Genomic DNA, 22,931 nt, shown 5'->3' with positions numbered 1-22,931 from the left:
AATCAACATTCAAGAACATTGTTCAATTTTGATTCAATATTTATTTATTGCACATGCAATATAGATTTCATGTATATTTTGTACATAACATGTTAAAGATTGAATAAAATAAATATGTAAAATTAAATTTTAAATTATTAAAAGAAATTATAAATTTAAAAAGTAACAAAGATTCTTATTTAAATTTGATTCTTTGCTTTTTTGAAAGTTACTGTATATATCTAGATTTATAATTTTTTTTAGATTTAGATTCTTATTCCTACAATTTAGAAACATGTTTTACACATTTGTTTCATTCAATTTTTTAAACAATGTAAAAGTAATTATGGTGTTAAGGAGGATTGTAACAAGTAATTTTTATAAACTTTTTAATGAAATTAAATGATATTGGAATAAATTTTTGAGATATAAAGAAACACTTTTAATGACAAAAACATTTTGTTTTTAATTGTTTTTTTTTTTTATATTATATTCTAAGAAACAAATGATAATATCCCTTCTGGTGATATACTTCTTGTTGCTGTAGTGTAATATGTTTCTGTCTGCTGAGGATAAATAATAAATTTTCTTAAAGTTAAATAGTTTGCACTGATACCTACATTTATTTAAGAAAAAAAAAGATTAAGTTATAGCATTTGAAAAAAAATCTTAACACAAAGTAGGTTATGTATATTGTAATAATGTAAATAATAATATAAATAAACAATAAAGTTAAAATAATAGGTGTTCCTAGAAAAATTTATAACAAATAACATAAGCTTTCGAAGTTGATCTTTTTATTAGTTTTTAAGTTATTGGGCACATTAGTTTAAAAAATATCCTTTTGATATTATTATTTCTTTGTTAGAATATAATAAAAAAAATTTTAACAATTTTTTAATTTAAGAATATCTTTTTACATTTCCCAAAAATTTATTCAAATATTGATAGTTTCCTAAAAGATTCGTAAAAAATCAGTTCTTATACTTTTTACAATAAAAAACTCCCTTTAATTCACCATAAAATAATTTTTTTATTTTTTTGTAATTAGAGTTTGTTTTATTAATAACTACCAACAAAATTTTATTTTTAGATTTTTTTTTAAGAAATGAGTATTTTTTTAAATAACACTGTAATATTTTGATCTATAGATATATAAGAGAGCAAGGTTTAAGCATTCTTTTCCTCTCAATTAGATTTCAGATCTTCCCGTTATTTTTCTACAGTGTTTAAAAATGGTCTAAAACGTATTTTTTTATATCTTTGACCATGTTTTGATTAAAAACTACAACTAATTTACTTTTTTTTTTTATTTAGATTCTATAGAAAAAAAAACCTATCAGAATCGATTGCCATGGCTTAACTTTTTGTTTTCCAATGTAATTTAAATGTTTATATCTCATTTTTCTTTAAAATTATTTTTTTAATTATGAGATGTTATACCCATATATCACACAAATTAAATTAAAATTAAATAAACATTTTAGAAATATTATTTTTAAAATATTTAATTAATTTTGAAACAAATTTAATGTTAAAAAGTTATTATAAAAACTTCTAATGTTTTAATGTTAAATTCATATCCATTAAATATCTTATAAACATTACAATTCAACATTTAAGAATATTGATTCAACATTTATTTAATGCATTTATTATATGCCATTGTTTTATATGTTGCAGATTTCATATATATTATGTACATTTATTATTTATATATACTTTATGTAGATTACATTATTAAAAATTGAATGAAATAAACGTGTAAAAGTTTTTAAATTGTTAGAAGAATTTAAAAAGTAATATTTTTGAAATGATTAAAAATTGTTTCTTTTACCATTTTGAAATGTATATATATATCTAGATATAAGTATTTTAAGAAATTTACAGGAACAAATTTTAAATAATTAATATTTTTTTTAGATTTTTATTCTAACAATTTAGAAATATATACATTTATTTTATTTAAATTTTTATAACAATGTAATAATCATTATTTTATCTTTACAAAATTAAGATTTTTTTACTTTTAATTAAATAGAATTGATTTTCTGAACAAATTAAATTGTATAATTAAAAAAAAAGTTAATGTAATATTAACAAATATAACATTTTTTAATATATTTCTTTACAGTTTCTTCTAGGATTTTATAGACATTTGTCAGCATCAACAATTTGAATTACATATGTTACTTTAATTTACTTTTTAATTATTAAAAACTAACGAATTTGTTAGCGCACAATTTGCATAGATTATAATTTTTAACAATAAATTGTACATACAGACTTGGCTTGCACTGACAATATTCTATATATATGTTTCTGAATATAATAATAATACAGCCACAAAATAAAAAAGTGGTCTATATTACAGAACGGACCATGATATCCTTATATATTTTGGGCCACTGAACACAAATCTGGTGCCAGAATTGCCCCTTCATCCACTATTTCTTTTTTTTGTATCTAAAAAGTACGTAAAAATCACAATAATTCCTTTGCACGCGGAAAATGATGGGTGATGGGCCAATTCTGACACCGGATTTATATTCAGTGGCTCAAAATACATAAGGATATCATGATCTGGTCCGTATAGACCACTTTTTTAAATTTGTGTGGCTGTGTTATTATATTCAGAAACATATATTGTCAGTACAAGCCAAGTCCGTGTGTACAATTTATTGTTGAAAATATAATCTATGCAAACTCTGCGCTAACAAATTTGTCAGTTTTTAATAATTAAAAAACAAACTAAATTTGTGTTTAGCAGTTCAAAATACATAAGGTCTTGTCCATAGTACAGACCATTGTTTTTATTTTGTTTTTATTATTATTATAATCACATTAATATTATTTTTCATTAATTATAGTATACATTATCTATCCAGCACACAGTTAGAAAACCAAATATCTCATTTAACTTAATATTTCTTTTTAATTTTGTATGCTAAAAATTTTATTTTTTATTTAGTAAAAATATTTATATTCTATGTAAGTTTTTAAATTTTTTAAAGAACAATCATTTATTCAATGTTGATTCAACATTAATAATCAATGAAGGAAAATCAATACAGATTTAACTTTTGGAAAAAAAACACATTTTAACATTTAACATCACTATGTCTCACAAGAAAACCTTGCATGATAAAAAATTCTAATTTTAATGAAACTTGGCACAAATTATATAGAGGGAGTACTTACATAAATTTAGAAATTTTCAGTTAATACTCAAAAACGGTTTGAAGGGGTGAAATCATCCTTTAAAAATAGACATTTTTGTCTTTTCTCGATATAGCTCGTAAACTAAATAAAATATTTAAAAAATGTTATACAAAAGTTTGCAGTATAAACCTCTATTTAACTACACTATTTTTTGAAAAAACTTTTTGCAAAAATTTATTCTGCATACTCCCTCTATGCTGATTATTTATTGCATTAAAATTCCAATTTTAATGAAAGTAGGCATAAATATAGAGAGTAAATACATGAATTTAGAAATGTTTAGTTAATACTACAAAATGGTTTGAAGAGATGAAACCACCCTTCAAAGATAAAGATATTTTTGCATTTTTTAAAATATATTATATGTAAACTAAACGATATCATAAAATTATACAAAATTTTTTACAAAATTTTTACAGTATAAATATCTCTATTTAACTACCCTGTTTATTTTTTGAAAAAAATTTAATAAAATTGACTTATGTATCTAATGTTTCTAAAGTAATAATACTGTAAAATTAACATATCCCAGCACACAATATTTATGATAAATATTTATAAATATTTATTTCTATTTATTTTTTTTTTAATCCTATATAAATATTTTATACATTTTTTATACATGATGGAAAAATCTTTATTCAACATATTAATTAAAATATAGACTAAATATTTACACAATATTTATGGTAAATAAAAAATAAAGATTTGTAGTAATATATTTTGTAAATATTCATAAATATTTTATAAATATTTTGTAACCTTGTGTGTAATAATGTATAACATATGCCTTGTTTGATTAAAAATTTAAACAAAAAACTAACTGAATAATCAAACACACGTTATACTTGTCATTCTATACTGATGAAAATAACGCGTAATATCATTTCTATAAGTATCAAATCGGGCGAGTCGCGGAACGATTGCGAGTTTGATATTGCCTTTCTTCTGTCTCATTTAGAGTTACTAATATCTAGAGTCTCTCATAATCCCGCCGCCTCGCCCGATCACGCCTGCAAGTATGAATTTGGTTCAATTTGCGTCGCGGAATTTAGTGTAATATCGCTCTTGATTTCGTCAGAATAATTATTCACGGTCAATTGCTGTCGCTTGCGAGCAAATATTATTGCGTATGTTCCCACGGGATGAGCTTATTGTTACGGGAGAGCACGTGCGTACCGCGTGAGCAACTGAACACTATACATTCCGGCTATCTTTGGCGATCGTTATTACACCGGGAGTTTGACGACGATGTACTTACGTCGGGAAATATTCAAGACAAGCTGGAGAATTTTCTCGTACATTGTACCACGTTAGATAATTGTTTCCGTTCCGAATCAAATTTAACTCGAGTGAGCATCGGCTCATTGTACGCGGATTATAATCGCCACTTGACCGTGCGCTCAAGGCCACATAGTAGTTCTACTTGTCGGAACTCGGAAATATAATTGTTAATTTTCACTGTTTAAATGGTTTTGTATTCTCGATAATTCTCTCGCTTTTCCAATTCCATCCGCCTGTACCGAACCTCCCCTTCTACTAATTTTCAGGGCTGAGTAGTCTGCTATCGCAGTCGCCGACATCTGTGTCGCTTATAATTATTCGCTCTTTGTCTAACGCTATAGCGATATATCGTTCGGGAGATAATTCCCGCGTATTTCGCGAAAGAGTGGTACGCTCTCTCGTACCAATCCTGGCGCTCAATCCTCTATCTAAGTGAACTATACAAAATCGCGGTCGCCCCGTTATCGGGCGATGTAGGGCGACGACACGAACAGGGGCGAAGTTGCTCATCGCACATGAGCACGATCACAAATTTGGCTATCAATATATGTTTTCCATGTATCGCATACAACATATATGATGCATATCGTGATGAATATAAAACATGGATATAATGCATGTGACGTAGATGGAATAAACACTGTGAAAACACGTTGTTTTACTCTTATACTGTGCAACTGTCACGTAAAAAAATAATACATACAGGAATCTAGATAATATTATACATATAGATATACACAACACGTAGACGCGTAACACTGGATTCTCCCTTTGAGCTATGATAGTTCCTTGCTTTTTTTTTAATGAAAATAAAATTGTCTAACGACAAAAAGTATGCGTGTACGTGTTCATACATTTGTACAAAAAATATAAATGCTTAAAGAAGCAATTATTCAATTTTTCTTTTAGCAAATAACGGTTATTTTTAATAAAGAATATTTTCTTGATAGTCTTAAATGTAGACACACACACACAAATTACATACTAAAAGTTTCTTGCATTAAATAAATATTGTTTGTAAGTTTTCAAACATTTTATAAATTCATATATTTGTAAATCTACATGGAGAAAATTTTATAGTAAAATTATGTATGATTTATTATTTATGATAGTAACCACGAACTGTAAAAAGAAATTTCAGAGAATTATATCATATAAGTGATGTAAATACTATCTTAATTTGATGAAAAAATTTTCCATAATTTTTCCTTGGTCCGCGTTTACTATTCACCATAGTAATTTTTACTATAAAGTTTTCTCCGTGTATTATAAAAGTCTATCGCAAGCATTAATTTTATTTAAAATATAAATTTCCTACTTATTTAATTTTTAATTAAGAATATAAAGTTAAAGCAAAAATTTTATTTTATTATTAATTGAAGGAGTATAAATTCTTTTTTCGAGCACATGAACAGCTTTATGATGACAGTTTACGTTTAAGACTATCATCAAGAAAATATTCTTTATTAAAAATAGTCTTTATTTGCTAAAAGAAAAATTTAATAATTCCTTCTTTACGCATTAGAATTTATATTTTTTGTACATATGTATGTACACGTACATGCATACTTTTTGTCGTTAAATAATTTTATTTTTATTAAAAAAAAGCAAGGAACCATCATAACTCAAAGGAAGAATTCAGCGTTACGCGTCGCTCGTGCGTAATCATTGCCATTTGTTTTAAACAACTCTCCCCGCACGTCTAGCAATCTCAAGGCTCTCGAACACTGGGCGGCATCTCGCCGCGCGCTTTTATTTGCCAGTAGGCCGGGCTAATACAGCAAATTTTAATAATCAATAACTCGTTAACCATTGCAAAAATTGCAAAACGGTAAAGGACTTTTAAGTCAATTTTATTAAAAATCTTTTTTCGAAAAATGAACAGTACAGTTGAATAGAGGGTAAACCTTAACAATTTTCATTAAAATTAGAATTTAAAGCAATAAATAATCAACATAAAGGGATTATAAAAGATCAAAAGGGATTATAAAGGATCAATTTTTTGAAAAAAATTTTTAGTTAAATAAAGGTATTTCTACTGTAAAAATTTTGTATAAAAATTTTGTGATATTTTGTTTAGTTTATGAGATGTATCGAGAAAAAACAATAATGTTTTTATCTTTTAAGAGGATGCTGAACCTGTCCCGTTTATCGATTATTTTGATTATTTCCAATACACTAATCTTTTAATTGTATTTACAGAATTGAAAATAATCAAAATAATCAGTAAAATAAGACAGATTCAGCATTCCTTTTTGGTTACGCTGAGTTCCCTTGTTAGTAATGGTTTTTTAATATTTTGTGTTGGATTGAGGTATTACTTGGCTTAGAATAACATTTTATAATGAAATTTATAGAATGTGCTTCCAGCTCACTCGACTCGAGTCTAAAATTATGGGATTTGCATTCTGGCGAAAAGTTATTGAATATCGAGGTTGGTCCAGTAGATATTTGGACACTAGTTTTTTCTCCCGACGATAAATTCATCGTATCCGGCAGCCAGGCTGGTAAGATACATCTGTATGGAACCGATAATGGTAAACAAGAACAGACGTTAGATACAAGAGGTGGAAAATTCACATTAAGTGTTGCTTATGTAAGTAAATGTTTTCAAAATCTGTAATGTATGTAACTTGTGTATAAGAGATTCCATTCCAGAGTCCAGATGGTAAATATATTGCAAGCGGCGCGATAGATGGTATTATCAATATCTTTGACGTTGCATATGGAAAAGTTTTGCGTACATTGGAAGGTAAAGATAAATATACTATAGAGATATGCGAACTGTTGGAATACAAATTGATTCGAATCAAGTTTGATTTAATTTGGTTTTTAATCTCTATGGTTCAACACGAATAATTTGAAAATGTCGAATTTGGAAAGTTCGAATATGAATCATATATTGATAATTTTATCAAATCATATTTAAAGTGACTCTCTTTATGACATATACATTATTTTGGTAAAATTTCCGAATAGCCTCTACTTCCAAATTAAATAAAATTTGCAGCAATTACAGTTTATTAGCAGACATGTCTATTGTGCAACGGATTTTTTATGCAAATTGATAAAAATGAAGAAAATTAGCGCGAAAAGTTCAAAATTTGGAAATTATTTAGTACAAGGAAGCCACCTCCGATTTCCTTTGTTATCAAGATTACAGGTGACCTCCAAAAAATATTAGCCATTGTTCATTATTTATTAAAAAATTATTAATAAAAAAGTTTCATAAACTAAAAAAAAATAAATCGATAACTTATGTAGAACAGAACAATTATTGACCTCATTTTGGGTCATAAGGATAGAATGTGGGCAGAGATCGGCAAAATATTAATAATAAATTAATGATAACCGATTACATAATTATTAATTAGACTAATCTGCTTTTTAATTATTTGATTAATTAAATAAATAAATTAAAAATTGTTGATTACTTGAATAATTAAATAAAATAAAAATTTTCGATTGTTTGATTAATCAAGTAATTAGGTCCGAAAAATATTTGATTACATAGTTAATCGAGTGGTCGGAATAAAAATTTTTTATTACTTCAATAATCAAATAATCAAAATAAAAGTTTTCGATTATTTGATTAATTAAGTAATCAGGTTTGAAAAATATTTGATTACACGATTAATCAAGTAATCAGAATACAAAATTTTTTATTAATTGAATAATCAAATAATCGAAATAAAAATGTTTAATTACTGAATTAATGAAATAATCGGAAAAAAATTTCGTTGGTTGATTAATCAAGTAATCAAGTTTGAAAGCTATTTGATTATATATATATGTATATATCAGTAAAATTTAAGTAATCAAACTAAAAATGATTACCTGATTGATAAAGTAATTGGAATAAAAATGTTTGATTATTTGATTAAATAACCTGGTTTAAGAACTACTTAATCAATCGGAAAAATATTTTTATTATTTGATTATTTAAATAATTAAAGGTATATGAAACAAAATTAAATTAATAAAAATAAAAAAGACTTAATACAAGTAACTTATATATTTTTTTTAATTGCTTTTGAATATACGATTGGCTTTACACAGCATTTTCTCTTCAAAATTTTTATCCGTAAGACAGTTAAATTTCGCTATGTCGAACATGGTAGCGAAACTAAACAGTCTTTTCACTAGAGCTGACGAGGGAACAAAGTATTAAATTTAATAAATGCTAACTTTATTATAGGGTAAGCATGTAAAATTCATAAATGATTTCTCTGATCTTGGCAAAAACGTTGAAACTTAGTGTCACATTTAGTAGTCTGAAGAGTGTTTGGAATAATTGTTGCAGTTTTATGATTGCTTCCAATAGTTTTATGATTATTGAAATCAAAACTATAATCAATAATTTCGATTTCCATTGTATTTTGTGATAGAGGTTCGTAGCATGAAGCAATTTTTTAGTCATCGCTATAATTCCGATATTTTGCAGCACTCAAACAATTAAGCCACTTTAATTTAAATTTGGAATATGTGACAACAACTACCTGTGTCCCTTCGTCAACAATATTAAATTATCAAATCTAGAATGGAAATGTGCATTGTAACTATTAATTTATGCAATTAAACAATAAAAATGTAACTTGGTTTTTAATATAACAGCTTTTTTTTTTTGAGAGAGAAAAATGGCGGAGAAGAGTGGATGGAGAGGAAAGTTGCTCCGGGAAACATTGGATAAAGTGAAATGATAAGTGGAGATGGAGTGAGGAAAATGATAGGAGGAGAAGAGAAAGTGGAAAGGAGGACCGGACATTGAAGGGAAGTGTGCGGAGGAGGTAGAATAGGCAGGAGGCGGATAAGAAAAATTGGAGCAGGCAAGTGAGAAGATGATGTGACGAATGGAGAAAGAGGGCAACACGCAGGCGCGACCAGAGTGGAGAGGAGAGAGGAGATAGAAGAAGGATCAGGGAGTCCGTTGGCAACAGTGACAGCGGAGAGGACGGTAGACATGGTATCGAGAGCAGGGATTGGTGAAGGAGGCAGATGATGGCAAAGAGAATGGACAGCAGATGGCGCGGAAGAAGGAGAAAGATGGTGGTAGCGGGTTTGGGAACGCAATGCGTTCGCAAACATGTGGTCCGCCAGGAGATTTCGAGTGGAGCGAGATATCGATAGATCGATAGGAGTTAAGGGAGGAAGGTGATTGGTTGAGAGAGCAAAGAGGATTGGTGATGTTGACGATGCAGGGGCTCGATTCTTGAATTCATTTGCAAGAGAAACGTATTCGCAAATTCTATTCTTACAGAAAAGTTGAAAATTTATTGGCTATCGTATGGCTTTCAACCAATAAACTTGCAACTTTTCTGTTAGAGCGGGTATTTGCGCATACGTTTTCTTGCGAATGAATTCAAGAATCAAGCCCCAGAAAGACAGCAGATGGAGTCATAGGAGCGGAAGAAGAGAAGGATGCAGAATGGAGAGAAGGATGGCGGTAACGGGTTTGGGGCTAGCGTTCGCAAACACGTGGTCCATCAGGAAGAGAGAGAAGAAAGATAGTAAGAAGGAAGGTAGAATAGTGGAGCGAGATCTTGATAGGAAGAGGAGGAAGGAGATTGGTGGAGAAAACGAGAATGAAAGATGGAGAGAAAAATCGAACATCGAGTCAGAATAGGGTGAAGTGCCACATGTGGTGATGAGAAAAGAAATGGTAGTTAAGAAGGAAGCGAAAAACGAGAGGCGGAACACGGAAAACAGAGAGGAAAGAAATAGAAGAAAGAAGGTGGAAGATAAGAAGATGGAAATCGAAGAATTGAGAGAAATAAGGAACGAGCTAAGAGGAATAAGAAAAGGTATAATGGATTTGGTGGGGTTATGGAGGAAGTGGATAGAGAAAAAGGAAGAGCCGAGAAAAGGCGAGGAGGAGAGAGAGTAGGAGATCAGAAAGGAGGAGAGGAAGAATGAGCAAGAAGAACAGAGGTCAACAGGCGAGAAAAAGAAGGAGAAAGGAGAAGTCCAGAGAAGAGGGAGTGGAGACAGGCAACGGGATAGCAAGGAGAAGAAGACGGAAAAAGAGAGGAGTGAGGAAGGGGAAGAGGCAAAAAAAGAGAAGATAAAAGTGGGAGAGGAGAAAAGAGGAGGTTAAGAGTAAGGAAAAGAAGTCAGAGGGAGGAGACGAGGAGAATGACGGAGGTGAGAAGTGCAAGGAGAGGAGGGACGAGAAGAATGAGGTGACGGAGATGATGGAGGAGTGGTGGAAAGAGGTGGAGGCGAAGGAGGAGAGAATGTGGAAGAGAGGAGAGAAGAAGAGGAGAAAGGAGGGATGATAGAGAGTAGGTGGCAGAAGGACGTAGTAAAAGAGAGGAAAGTGAATGGAGGGAGGTACAGAGAAAGAAGAATGGACAGAAGGAGACAGAAGAAGGGAGGAGCAGGACGGAGAGGAGAGAGGAGCCGGAGGAGTACAGGAAGAAGGAAGAATGGAGGAAGGAGATGGAGGAGAGGATGAGGAGCAGATTGGAGGAGAGAGAACCACGCAGAAAGAAAGACGGAGGACAGGAGTGGAAGAAGACAGGAGGAGAAGAGAGAAGAATGTAGTGTGGAGAGGAGTGGAAAAGGAGGACGAAGAGGAGAGGAGGTTTTTTGGAGGGTATTATGGAGCGGATGTTGGGAAGGAGGGTGACCGTGGACAGGGTGGAGGAAAGGAAGGGGGAGGGGGGAAGGTGGGTGTTAATAACGGAGATAGAAAGGGATGCGGATAGAGAAGAGATACTGGCAAGGAGAGGAGAGGTGAAGGGGACATGGGAAGTGGGAGTGGATGAGGACTTGATGAGGGAGGGAAGGATGAGGTGGAGGATCTTGGAGGCGGCGAGAAGAGAAAGGGCGAAGGGCAAAAAGGTGGAAGTATCAAATAGAGGGTTGTGGGTGGAGGAGAGGAAGTGGAGTTGGGATGGAGAGGGGGGAGATGGAAAGAGGAGGAAAGGGATTAAGAAGCAAGGAGGGGGAGAGAAGAGTTGAGGGAAGAGTTAAGAGGGAGAGGGGGAGCAGACAGTGGACAGTGGATTAAAGAAAGTAAAGGGAAGGAATAAAGGAGGGAGAGTGAAAGATACTGTATTGCTATATGTTATTTATTTAAAAAATTGATTTATTTTGTAACAGGTGGCAGAATGGCGGAGAGAGGAGGATAGGTTAGAAACGAAGATAGGGGAGAGAGGATAAGTATGTAAGGTCGCATATGGCCAGGCCGCGTAATAGGAAAAGAGAGGAAGGCAGAAGCGAGAGGCGAAGGAAAAGCAATACTGGAGAAAGCACAGAAGCACGAGAGGGAGGAAGGAGAAGTAACACAAAGGAGGAGAGAGAGAGAGTATGAGGAGAGTGGAAGAGACAATTCAGAGAGGGTTTGGTGACGGTTGGAGTGAAGTGTATGGATATTTAATGATGTAAATAATTAACAAGATTTTTGATGAAAATGAAATGTATGTATGTATGTATAAGAGGAGACTGCAAACCCTGAGGGGACGCAGTAATAAAGTTCAAATATAACAGCTTTTTTTACATTGTTTCCAAACTATTAATATAGGAACTAATTTTTTGCAATAAGTTATTTCTGTGTTGACTAACTTTTGCAATTTGTTTCTTGGAGAAACAATTGTTGGTAGCAGGTATCCATAACTGATGTTAGCTTTATCTTGGAGAATATCAAGGACTTCTGCAATTGCTTGAGTACATTTTACGTATTCTTCTATGAATCTTTAAAATAATATATTACAATTAATAACGTATTAATTGTAAAAATTAAAAAATTTTTACTTTATATTATTTAAAATGTGTATTACATAAAATTATTTATTGTTAAAGAGTTTGACACATTAAGTTTAGCACACAAGATTATTGATTTTTCTTTCTAACTAATGAATTGTTTGAAACAATCAAATAATGAATTCTATCGTAACAACTAGTTTTTTAGTGCCTGTTTTAATGTTTCGACGATAATCTCATATTTTTTAGGAGATTTTGCCAAGTTCCATAATATTGTACATTTCTGCATTATGTCGTTGTAAATTAATTTAATATTTTCAGATAAATTAATTCCCTTTAAAATATTATTTGTTGCATCTAAATGCAGGGTGTGACTCACATTTTTGATGAGTCGATAATAATGGGGAAATAATTTATTTGAATAAACTATTTCAGTGGATTCATGTTCATATTAATTGTCTTGGTCATTATATGTTTCAATGTAATCTAGAAAATTAAAATTACTATTAATTTCTTTAATAAAAATAATGTGTTTTAATTTAAAAATTGTAAATTAGGCAGTTTCTATATTTTTATATAATTACTTAAATATTTATCTATCTATTTATTTATCTTTATCTATCTATCTATCTATTTATGCATCTATTTATTTATCTGTCTATTCATTGATTATACTAGTGTAATTGTTAAGTAAATGATACTTTTAACATAGACTAGTCTTTGTAAAGTTCAGAATCATCTAAATTAACTCCAAATTCCTTAAAAGCTTTAACGAAATTGGATCCGTTATTTGTAATAGTAGCTGTGGGCGTGTTGTTCGCTCGCAGTTAAGTTGTACGCAGAGGGATATGGTGCGTGAAGAGAAGTACACGGGTTTTTCTTTAAATAAATAATTTATTCTGTATGTATATCTTATTTGTACAGAGTCTTTATGTTTGTAATTTGTTTGGTGGCCCTGACAAGGGCCGATAGTGCTGGATATTAAGTCTCCCGCGGTCTCCACGCTATTGGTGGTTGAGTCTTTGTCACTCGTACTCCACTGGCGTTGTTATTTTCATCCAGGGATAGTGTGGACGTTATCTCCGGAACCTGGTTGTCCGCGGCTCTCTTCCGCTTGGAAGATCGTTTTTCCTTCTGCTTGGCAGCGTGTTTCTTCCTGCGAAGGCGTCCTGTCGGCTTGTCGCGGGTTTGGCTGGTTCCCGTTGGCGTCTTGGCCTGATCCGTGCTGCTGCCTTCGTGTTGCGTACCGTGGTTTCTGGTCGCTGGTAGGGCGGTGGTCTGCGTCGCTCGATTCTCCCAGGTCGTGTCCTCTGTCTGGGTACCTCGGGTGCTGGTCTCCCTTGCCAGGCTTTCTAACAAGTCCGGTAGCAGGTACCTGGGTGAAGTATAGCGCCAAATCCGTGGGTCGTCGGCGGCCAATAGTACCATCGGCGGTCTGGTCCTCCGTAATGGTGAGATCACAGCAATTGCGGGGTCCCACGGCTGCTCCTTGGTAGCCAGCGTGCTCTCTAGTGTTGTATACGAGAGATGGTAATATCTTCGTATCAGCCAAAAAGAGACTCGAGTGCGAGTACGCAAAGAGTGATTCGTCCGTCTTCCCGTGCTCCTTATAAAGCCCAGAAGTCGTCATCTTACTCTTGAGATAAGATGGCCTCTGGTGGCGTCCGCGCACACTTCACTTTTCTTACAGTCGAAATTCTTACTGTGTCAGACGGGTTGCGCGGCTGTTAGGCGTTTTTGGAAATCCTTACAGCGTCGGACGGGTTGCGCGGCTGTTAGGCGCTTGGTGTGGTGACTATCGGTTTATGTCGCCACAGTAGCTATTAATTTTTCATGAGATATATATTCCATATTTTTTGAATGAATTTCATTTAATGTGTTTGCGATCCTATCGTGTATATGACTTCCGGAAAATCATTTGCAAGCTATGATTTACAAAATTTTATCCCGATTATTTGATTAACTATGTATAATCAAATAGTTTTCAGACTTAATTATTTGGTTAATCAATCGAAAACTTTTATTTCGATTATTTGATTATTCAAGTAATGAAACTTTTTTCCGATTACTTGATTAATCAAATAATCAATAATCAAAGTCAAAAATATTATTGAAAAAATCGATAATGCCGATTCCTGAGTGTGGGGTAGTCCTCACATTGCGTGGAAAGTCGAAAACCTATGTAGAACAGAACAATTATTGATCTCGTTTTAAGCCGTAAGCACAGGGAGGTATGAGGTTTATTTTCTCCCATGAAGCACAGCCAATATCTTTTGAGGTCATTCAAGGTCGTGATCTTGTAACAAAGTCACGAGGCAACCGGAGATGACTTCCTTATATTGAATAATTACCTAATTTTGAACTTTGTGCTAATTTTTTTTCTTCACTTTTGTTCATTTTTGCCAAAAATTCTTTCCACAGTAAACATGTCTCCTAATAAATACAATTAAATTATTGCAAGTTTTATCAAATTTGGAGGTAGGAGTTACTCGAAATTTGAATTATTTTTTAAAGAAATCTTCACATATTAAAACTTAGCCTAACAATAATTGTTATTTAACAAAAAAATAAATAATAATCTTGTTAATTAAAAGTATATAAAAGGTATGATTTAGTTTGATTCGAATTAATCAATAAAATTTAATTCGATTTGGTCCTAAAAACCTTTGCACATATTTAACTTACACTAAACTTTAATATACTGAAACATTGACAAGGAGAACTAGTCTAGGAAGTGCAATTCGTGACCAAACCTTAATAATTTGCAGAGAAAAATCTGCCAAATATATACGCAAATATTAGGTACAGATAATTGATTATTAATAACAATTAACAAAAAAGATTGTAATATCTACTACCCAGCAAACACAAAGTTACATGTAACGTGCCTGTTAGTTATAATTTCCCACTCAACAATGTAATTGTAATATAACACGTGTGTTATATTACAATTACATTGTTGAGTGAGAAATTATAACTAACAGGCACGTTACATGTAACTTTGTGTTTGCTGGGTACAAATTAATACGACAAAATCAAAATTTTAAAACAATATGTAGTATATTTTATCAGCCACTGATTTGAATTTTTGAATCTTGCTCTGTCGCGCGCGCGCGTGTGTATGTGTGTAAAAAATAAAATAAAAATATTTAAGTGTAAAAAAGACATTAAAAACACATTTTATAATTAAGTGGTATAGATTAAATAATTAACTCTAATACCTCCAACCAGTGTCATTCATATCCTTTCCATTTCTGATAAAATCGTTAGTTCCGAAAAATCAGCGGTCATAATCCTGCCCATCTCTAAAAAGAGGCCTTGTGATTGGAAACTTGGAGGTCTATATTAATGATGTGTGTAGTAAGTAAAAATTTTTTATTTGTAAAAATGTATTTTTTTTTTTGTTTAATTTAAACGTATGATAAATATTTTTGTCATTAAGAAAAATTTGACATTGCACAAAGGTACGTAATGAGGCAAAGGGTGGCAGAGAAAGTTTCTTTTTCCGAGTTTTTCGAGGAACTGTTTTCTCAAAAATAATTTTGAAAATACAAAATCTTTTGTTATTTCGAAATTTGTTTTTGGCAACCTGAAATTTCTACTGTACCATCTAAAAATTACTAAACTTAATGCCATGAAATTAAGTATTTCTATTTAACTAATCACTATCTCATTTTTTTTCTTATTCGCGCTACATTTAGCTTTAATTTGCGCCTTTAAACTTTAAATTTCACCCATTGCTTCGTGAATTATGATTTTTTAAAGAAAACAAGTGGTAATGTTTGTTAACAAAAAATTGTTATGAAAAATATTTAAACAAATAATTTCCACATTTTTACATTGATTTTTAGACGAAGATATAAAGAGATTATAAACATTTTTATGGAACTGGTTAGGAGGTATGAGAGCGAATGGTCGTGTGGTGGTGATAGTGTGTAAATAGGATAGCGTTAAGTAGGTATTTAGAGACTTAGGATGAAAAAATAGAAGTGAAAGGGAAGAGGGGAAAGTAAAGTTGCTGCAGAATTGAAGGAAACACGAGATAGAAATAGGAAGAAAGGATAGAAGACGGGCAAAAAGATCTAGACTAGGGAGGTTAGGATGCATAGGCAAGTGCGGGAAAATGTGTAGAGAAGGGAAAAAAGAAAAAGAGGTAAAGGGGGATAGAAAAAGGCTAGAGGAAATGGAAGAATTAAGTAAAGTAGAAACGTGAGTTAAAGAAAACGGAAGTGAAAAATAGGATAAGAAGTGAGCAAGAGGAAGGTTATGTTCATAGAATTTAGGGAGATAATTAGGCAAAAAAGAAAAGATGATAATATACGTAGATAAGAAAGAAAGGTAATATAGTAGAGAATACGTAGGATAGGTAGAATATGTAATAATAAATGAACTGTTTAGATAAGATTAAGGATTGAAGAGGACTAACAAGGAAACCTCGCAAACTCGAAAATTCAGATTTTAATGAAACTTGGCATAAATGTAGAGGGGTAGATACATGAATTTAGAAATTTTTAGTAGCGGCCCAAAAACGGTTTAAAGGGATGAAACCATCATTCAAAGATTGAGACATTTTTGCGTTTTCTCGATATATCTCGTAAACTAAACAAAATATAAAAAAATGTTTTATACAAAAGTTTTACAATAAAAGTACTTCTATCTAACTACAGTAATAAAATTTTGGAAAAAAAAATTTTTTAATTGTCTTAATTTTTGAAAAAAAATTTTTTTTTCAAAATGTTATTAATGTAGTTAGATAGAAATATGTTTGCCATAAAACTTTTGTATAAACATTTTTTGATATCTCCAATACTTTTCAAGATTATCGAAAAAAGCAAAAACCTGCTTTATACATCTGGAGTAGTTTCATTCTTTTGATCGCTTTTAATTGGGACTTGAAAATTTATAAATTCATTTGTTTACCTAATTACATGTTTTTTTTTCGTAAATGGGAAAAATGCATTGTATATCTCTCATGATCGGTCCATGGGGATATGTGGGATCCATTAAAAAACCGCTTGGATGAACACAAACACAAACAACATACTGTCACCGTAAACAACTAGGACTATTTTGGGGACCTAATTACATGTGTGTTTCATCTAAAGTTATATAAAAAAAACATTTTTATTTAATCACGTTAATAAAATTTACAAGAAATAAACTTCTTTTTGGTATTTTCCATATAAAAAAATTTTTTGAGTGACACATGGAAAAAATTTCAGACACCATCGATTCCTGATAGGAGTATGATTTCCATCCCTAAAATGTCCGCGGTGGTGTACTTTCAGCATGCTTGGGAAGGACTTTGGATATATTGCATAATATTCTGGAAAAATTCTTTCCATCCGTCCTTCCATCTTACGATTTATACATAGAGTTTGTCTATAATATATAAAAAAACATTTAAATTATTACAAACGCTACTAATAAACATAATTATCTAAATAAGAAATTTGTTACTTATGAACAATTCTTATATTTCATAGTGTTTACAATTATAGTATTCCTCAACAAAATGATTACACCATATTTTAGAGATGAAAATCATACTCCTATCAGGAATCGACGGTGTCTGAAAATTTTTCCATGTGTCACTCAAAAAATTCTTTTGTATGGAAAATACCAAAAAGAAGTTTATTTCTTGTAAATTTTATTAACGTAATTAAATGAAAATGTTTTTTTTATATAACTTTAGATGAAACACACATGTAATTAGGTTCCCGAAATAGTTTTAGTTGTTTACGGTGACAGTATGTTGTCCCTTCGTGTTTTTGTCCAAGCGGTGGGTTTTTTAATGTATCCCATATACCTCCATAGATCGACCATGAGAGATACACAATGCATTTTCCCATTCATGAAAAAAAACACGTAATTAGGTGAACAGATAAATTTATAAATTTTCAAGTGCCGATCAAAAGCGATCTAAAGGATGAAACTGCTCCTGATGTAGAGCAGATTTTTGCTTTTTTCGATATATCTCGAAAAGTATTGGAGACATCAAAAAATGTTTTATACAAAAGTTTTATGACAAAAATATCTCTACCTAACTAAATTAATAAAGTTTTGAAAAAAAAAATTTTTTTTAAATTTTTTTTCAAAATTTTATTACTGTAATTAGATAGAAGTACTTTTATTATAAAATTTTTGTATAAAACATTTTTTTATATTTTGTTTAGTTTACGTAATATATCGAAAAAACGCAAAAATGTCTCAACCTTTGGAGGGTGATTTTACCCCTTTAAACCGTTTTTGGGCCGCTACTAAAAATTTCTAAATTCATGTATTTATCCCTCTACATTCATGCCAAGTTTCATTAAAATCTGAATTTTCAAGTTTGCGAGATTCGTATAATTAAATTTAGAAACATTTCAACTATACCTGTAAGTATAGTCGAAATGTTTCTAAATTTAACATTTTTTAACACAGCTGTTTTTAATCGCGTTTATAATTATCTAATGTTTATTTAATAAATTATATTGTATTAGGACAATTTGTCTTGGCTCGATATATTGACCTGTTTATCATATCATTTTTTCTTAAGATTAAGGATTTTAGAGTAGAGAAAGAGTGGACTCTGACGCAGCTTTTGGATTAAATGTAATTGGAAGAGAGTGAGTCCCAGATGCGCACAGTAATAAACGGACACAGCATGCTGAGTGAAACGGACACAGACCAAACGGACGCAGTCGCAAACCCATGTGGTGCAGAGAATGCTTTGCACACATACACACACACACACGCGCGCGCGCGGGGAGGAAGATAGGACTGCAGAAAGAAGATCGAGAATAAGAGAGAATGACGAAGCAGAGCGTATATACGAGGAAAAGCGGAAAAGGTAAATGGAAAGAGACCCTGAGTATCGAAGCAACAATTCTGGAAGAAATTATAGAAGACGATCCAGAAAATAACAATAAAGAAAGGCATAGAGAGAAGAAAAGGAATAGATTACAAGGTCTGGTAAAATAGACGCTGTACAAAAGAAAAGACGAATGTAAAGGATTTTAAAGAGGGGAAAGAAGGAATTACGAGAGAGGATCAATTATGGAAGAAGAGTAAATTAAAGGGTTTTCTTGACCAGAAGCAAGAAAGGAAAGGAAGGAAGGAGAGGAAATAGATTTTGAAGTCTGAAAGTGCAGTGGAATTGTAGAAATACATAACTATGAAAAGAGAAGGAAAAGAGCGAATAAGAAACAACAATAGGTAAGGAACAAGGAAAATTTACTTGGTGAAACTATTGGATGGAACAGAGTTGTAGGTAAGAGAAGACAAAAGGAAATCTCAAGGTAAAGGAGCAGTGGACATTATTTATTTTGATCTATATTGTGCCGAGAGGGAGAAAGAAGTAAAAGGTCTTCACCGTCTTTATGGATTGGATTTGAAAGTAGCTTACAATAACGTAAAGAGAGAGAAAAATTTAAGATATACACTTGTTACGAACCGGATTTTCTCATCCGACCTCGTAACCGACTTATGTAGGCCGTGATTAAGCATTCAGCGAATTATAATATGTAGCAAAATAATAAGATCGCGGAACGCCGAGCGCGACAATGGAAAATGAGCGCAACGGCATAATTAAAGCCGGATAATCGGAATTCGGACACAGCCTTGCCGAGTAGCAGAAACGCTGATCAGCAAGGATGCATCTTAACCCAGAAAAGTGGGATAAAAAGGAAAAGCTTAAAGCCAAGACGGGCTCAGTCATAATCAATCGGTCACGTTATTCTGTCGCGTAATACTGTTTTAAAAGTAATCAATCGAGTGAAGTTAAGCTGTGAGATAAAGTGAAAATAATACCCGAAATGTGAGTGCCTCATTAACCCTCAGTCCCTGAAAACGCGCAACCAAATAAATGGAGTGGCAACGGTTGAAAACAATAGTGATTCGATTCGAAGTAACTAATCCATAATAGAGTCGATAATAAAAAAAATAATAAAAAAAACCAGCGGTGTAAGGCCCCGACAGAGGACACACTAAAGGTAGATAAACAGGTCAAATTAAGAAGTGTGAAGCCAGACGAATGGAAGATTGAAAGGAAATACAAGGACACGAGGGTAACAGTAAGGACAGAAAGATTGGCAAAAGTTTGCAGCACGATGAAGTGAGCAAGATGGGGCTGTGAGATGGATCCTTTGGTTTTCAGCTTGTAGATAGTAAAATTAGATAAGTACACGCAGAAGAATGGGAGATACATAATTAGGTTAATAGAAAGTAGAGGGAAAGGCTTAAATAGAAAAATTAGATGAATATAGTTATAAGTTGTTAGAAGATTGTAAACAGAGAAAAGATGGAATGAGATGAAAAAAGAACGATGAGATATGACTAGATTGTAATATAGGCCTTTTGCTATTAGTACGGTACAATAAGATATGTTAAAAATGCTAGGAAAAGTAAAGAAAAAGGGGCAACTAACGAGGTATGGAATCTAGGATTAAGGATTTGTAGAAATAATTTCTAGTAGAGGAAGGAGAAAGGAATATTTAGGGAAAGAGAGGAAGGAAAAGAAGGAAAGGTTTTTGTAGAAATATTAAATAAAGGGGGAGAATAGTTATAAGGGTGTATAGTTATAGATTGAAAGAAAGAAGACTGTAAACAAAGTGAAAATAGAAAGATATTGGCGAGAAAGGTATTTAGATAGAATTATATTGTATTTTATGTAGGATTCTTTTCTTGGCCATAAGATGCTGAAAAGAATAAGATAATTATTATAGGTAGAATTCTTGTGATAGTGAAAGTGTAGGATTATAGCGGAGTAATAAGATTTGTTACGTTATATGATATTAATAAAGCCATGCAACGTCAGTTAGGATAGATGGATAGTTAAATGGATCGATTGAGGAATGAATGTGTTAGGAAAAATTGTAAACCAAGTCCCTTTCTTGGCAAATGTAATGCTGAAATGAATAAAGAATTAATTAACATTTTTGTGAATTTTTTCGAAACTATTAAAAACTGGACATGAAGTACTCTGGTTGGAGGAATCAAGTTGCGGAAAAACGTTAGAGGGATTAGGATTAATATTAACTTATTTTTTATAAAATTATGTTTTATTGTGTGTGATAAATGTGCACAATAATGGAACTCGCACTGTTGACCCTGATCTTGGCATATAACATCGAAATCACTCTCCTAAATAACTTTCCTAAAAAGGTTTTAGCTTCGCTCATTATTCGTTAAAAAATTATTAACAAAAAATATTTCATAAACAGAATGAAATTTTTGTCACTTAGACCTCAATCGTAGACCGATCATTTCGTACCGTAAGTAGAGGGAAAAAGTGTGAAAGGGACCTTGCTTCATATGGAAAGTCGAAAATTCATATATAACAACAATTATAGATTGTTCCCCTTGTCACAAGTCGTAAGTCCCCAGGGGGGAGAGAGTGCAATTGTTCTGTTTCACATGTATTTTCGAAACGAGCTTCATTCCATACTTCCTGGTACTTACAATTCGTGTCGAGGTCTACAATTATTCTGTTCCACATATGCAATATATGTCAAGGTCAAGGACATCAAAGTAGGTTTCATTATTGTATGCATATTTACCATTTTATTTAATAATATAAATTTTAGGATAAAAATGAAAAATTATCGAAATTAAAATGTAAACGTGATCAACTGTTCTTTACAATGTAGAATCCCCTTAAGGAGATCCTAAAGTCGTCTATTTTACCGACAGAATTGTACAATTTGTTCCATTGTCCAACTTTTTATTGCATTTACAGAATTAAAAATCCTCCACAATTAATGTATAGACGATAACAGTGTGCGGACGTAACGATGCGAAAAATCAAAAAAAATTTTGATTTGTCGGCGTCTGGCGTGTTCTCGTAACAAAATGTGATGCTTGATATAAAAGTTGTGCACCTTGTACGTATAAATCAAGTCAGATCCACACACGAGTGAACATTAAGGAACAATACTATGCTTTCAGATTGAGCGTAATAAAAAAGATACACATTGGTAAACATTTCGTATCTCAAAAGAGCAATCTAAAACATTTTTTTTAATTCTTGGTATGAAATTCAATTCATAAGCTGATATTAATACATAAACTTTAATTCTGAAAAAGGATTTCTAAATCTATGAAAGAAATACATAAAAAATTTTGTTAATGACGTGCACAAATGACTCTACATTATCGATCTCGATCAACTTTAGGATTCCCTTAAGAGCAGTTTAGCATCCCCTTAAGATTCGAATTCATGGGCTCTGAAGGGAATGCTGCATTGCTTCTCAAACTTGATCGGGGTCAATAATGTAGAATCTTTCGTGCACATCCAGATATCGGTACAGTGAGCGTACGTTGTACTCTTCGTATCGGTACTGTATCTACCATGTATGTACGTACGTGCCGTAGGGAAATATTATTAGTACATCATATTGATACGCTACAACTACCGTAGCGCCACTGTGTATTAATACAAAATCATAATTATACGCTGTACTTTCATAATACTAGTACAGTACTGTACGATATCAATACAATACCAGTACAAGAAAGTATTTTCGCACCACCTTTCCCAATAAGCACAAAAACATTTGCAACGTTATTATAACGTTACCTACTAACATAGTAACGTTTCCAAGTATGTAATTTTTAACGTTATACAACATTTTGTATACAACGTCATTATGAATAAACTATGGCTTCAATTTAGAAATTTCGGTTGAAATAACATTTGCAATGTCATTATAAATAATATTGCATTTATATTTTTTTGCAAACATTGCAAAAATATTAAA

General features: G+C 31.8%; 1 protein-coding gene across 1 annotated transcript in view; it reads left to right on the top strand.

Annotated features, from left to right (window-relative positions):
* Positions 1-22,931, top strand: part of LOC105840121 (WD repeat-containing protein 61) — a 30,143-nt gene that overhangs the window by 1,034 nt on the left and 6,178 nt on the right. Inside the window, exons 4-5 of the mRNA XM_012686905.3 lie at positions 6,843-7,081; positions 7,144-7,237. Coding sequence (XP_012542359.1) covers positions 6,843-7,081; positions 7,144-7,237 — 333 coding nt within the window. The remainder of the gene's footprint in view (positions 1-6,842; positions 7,082-7,143; positions 7,238-22,931) is intronic.

The sequence above is a fragment of the Monomorium pharaonis genome, chromosome 10, assembly GCF_013373865.1.
Source record: "Monomorium pharaonis isolate MP-MQ-018 chromosome 10, ASM1337386v2, whole genome shotgun sequence".
Lineage (NCBI taxonomy): Eukaryota > Metazoa > Arthropoda > Insecta > Hymenoptera > Formicidae > Monomorium > Monomorium pharaonis.
The sequence above is the reverse complement of the archived record's forward strand: the minus strand, read 5'-3'. Positions and strand labels throughout refer to the sequence as shown.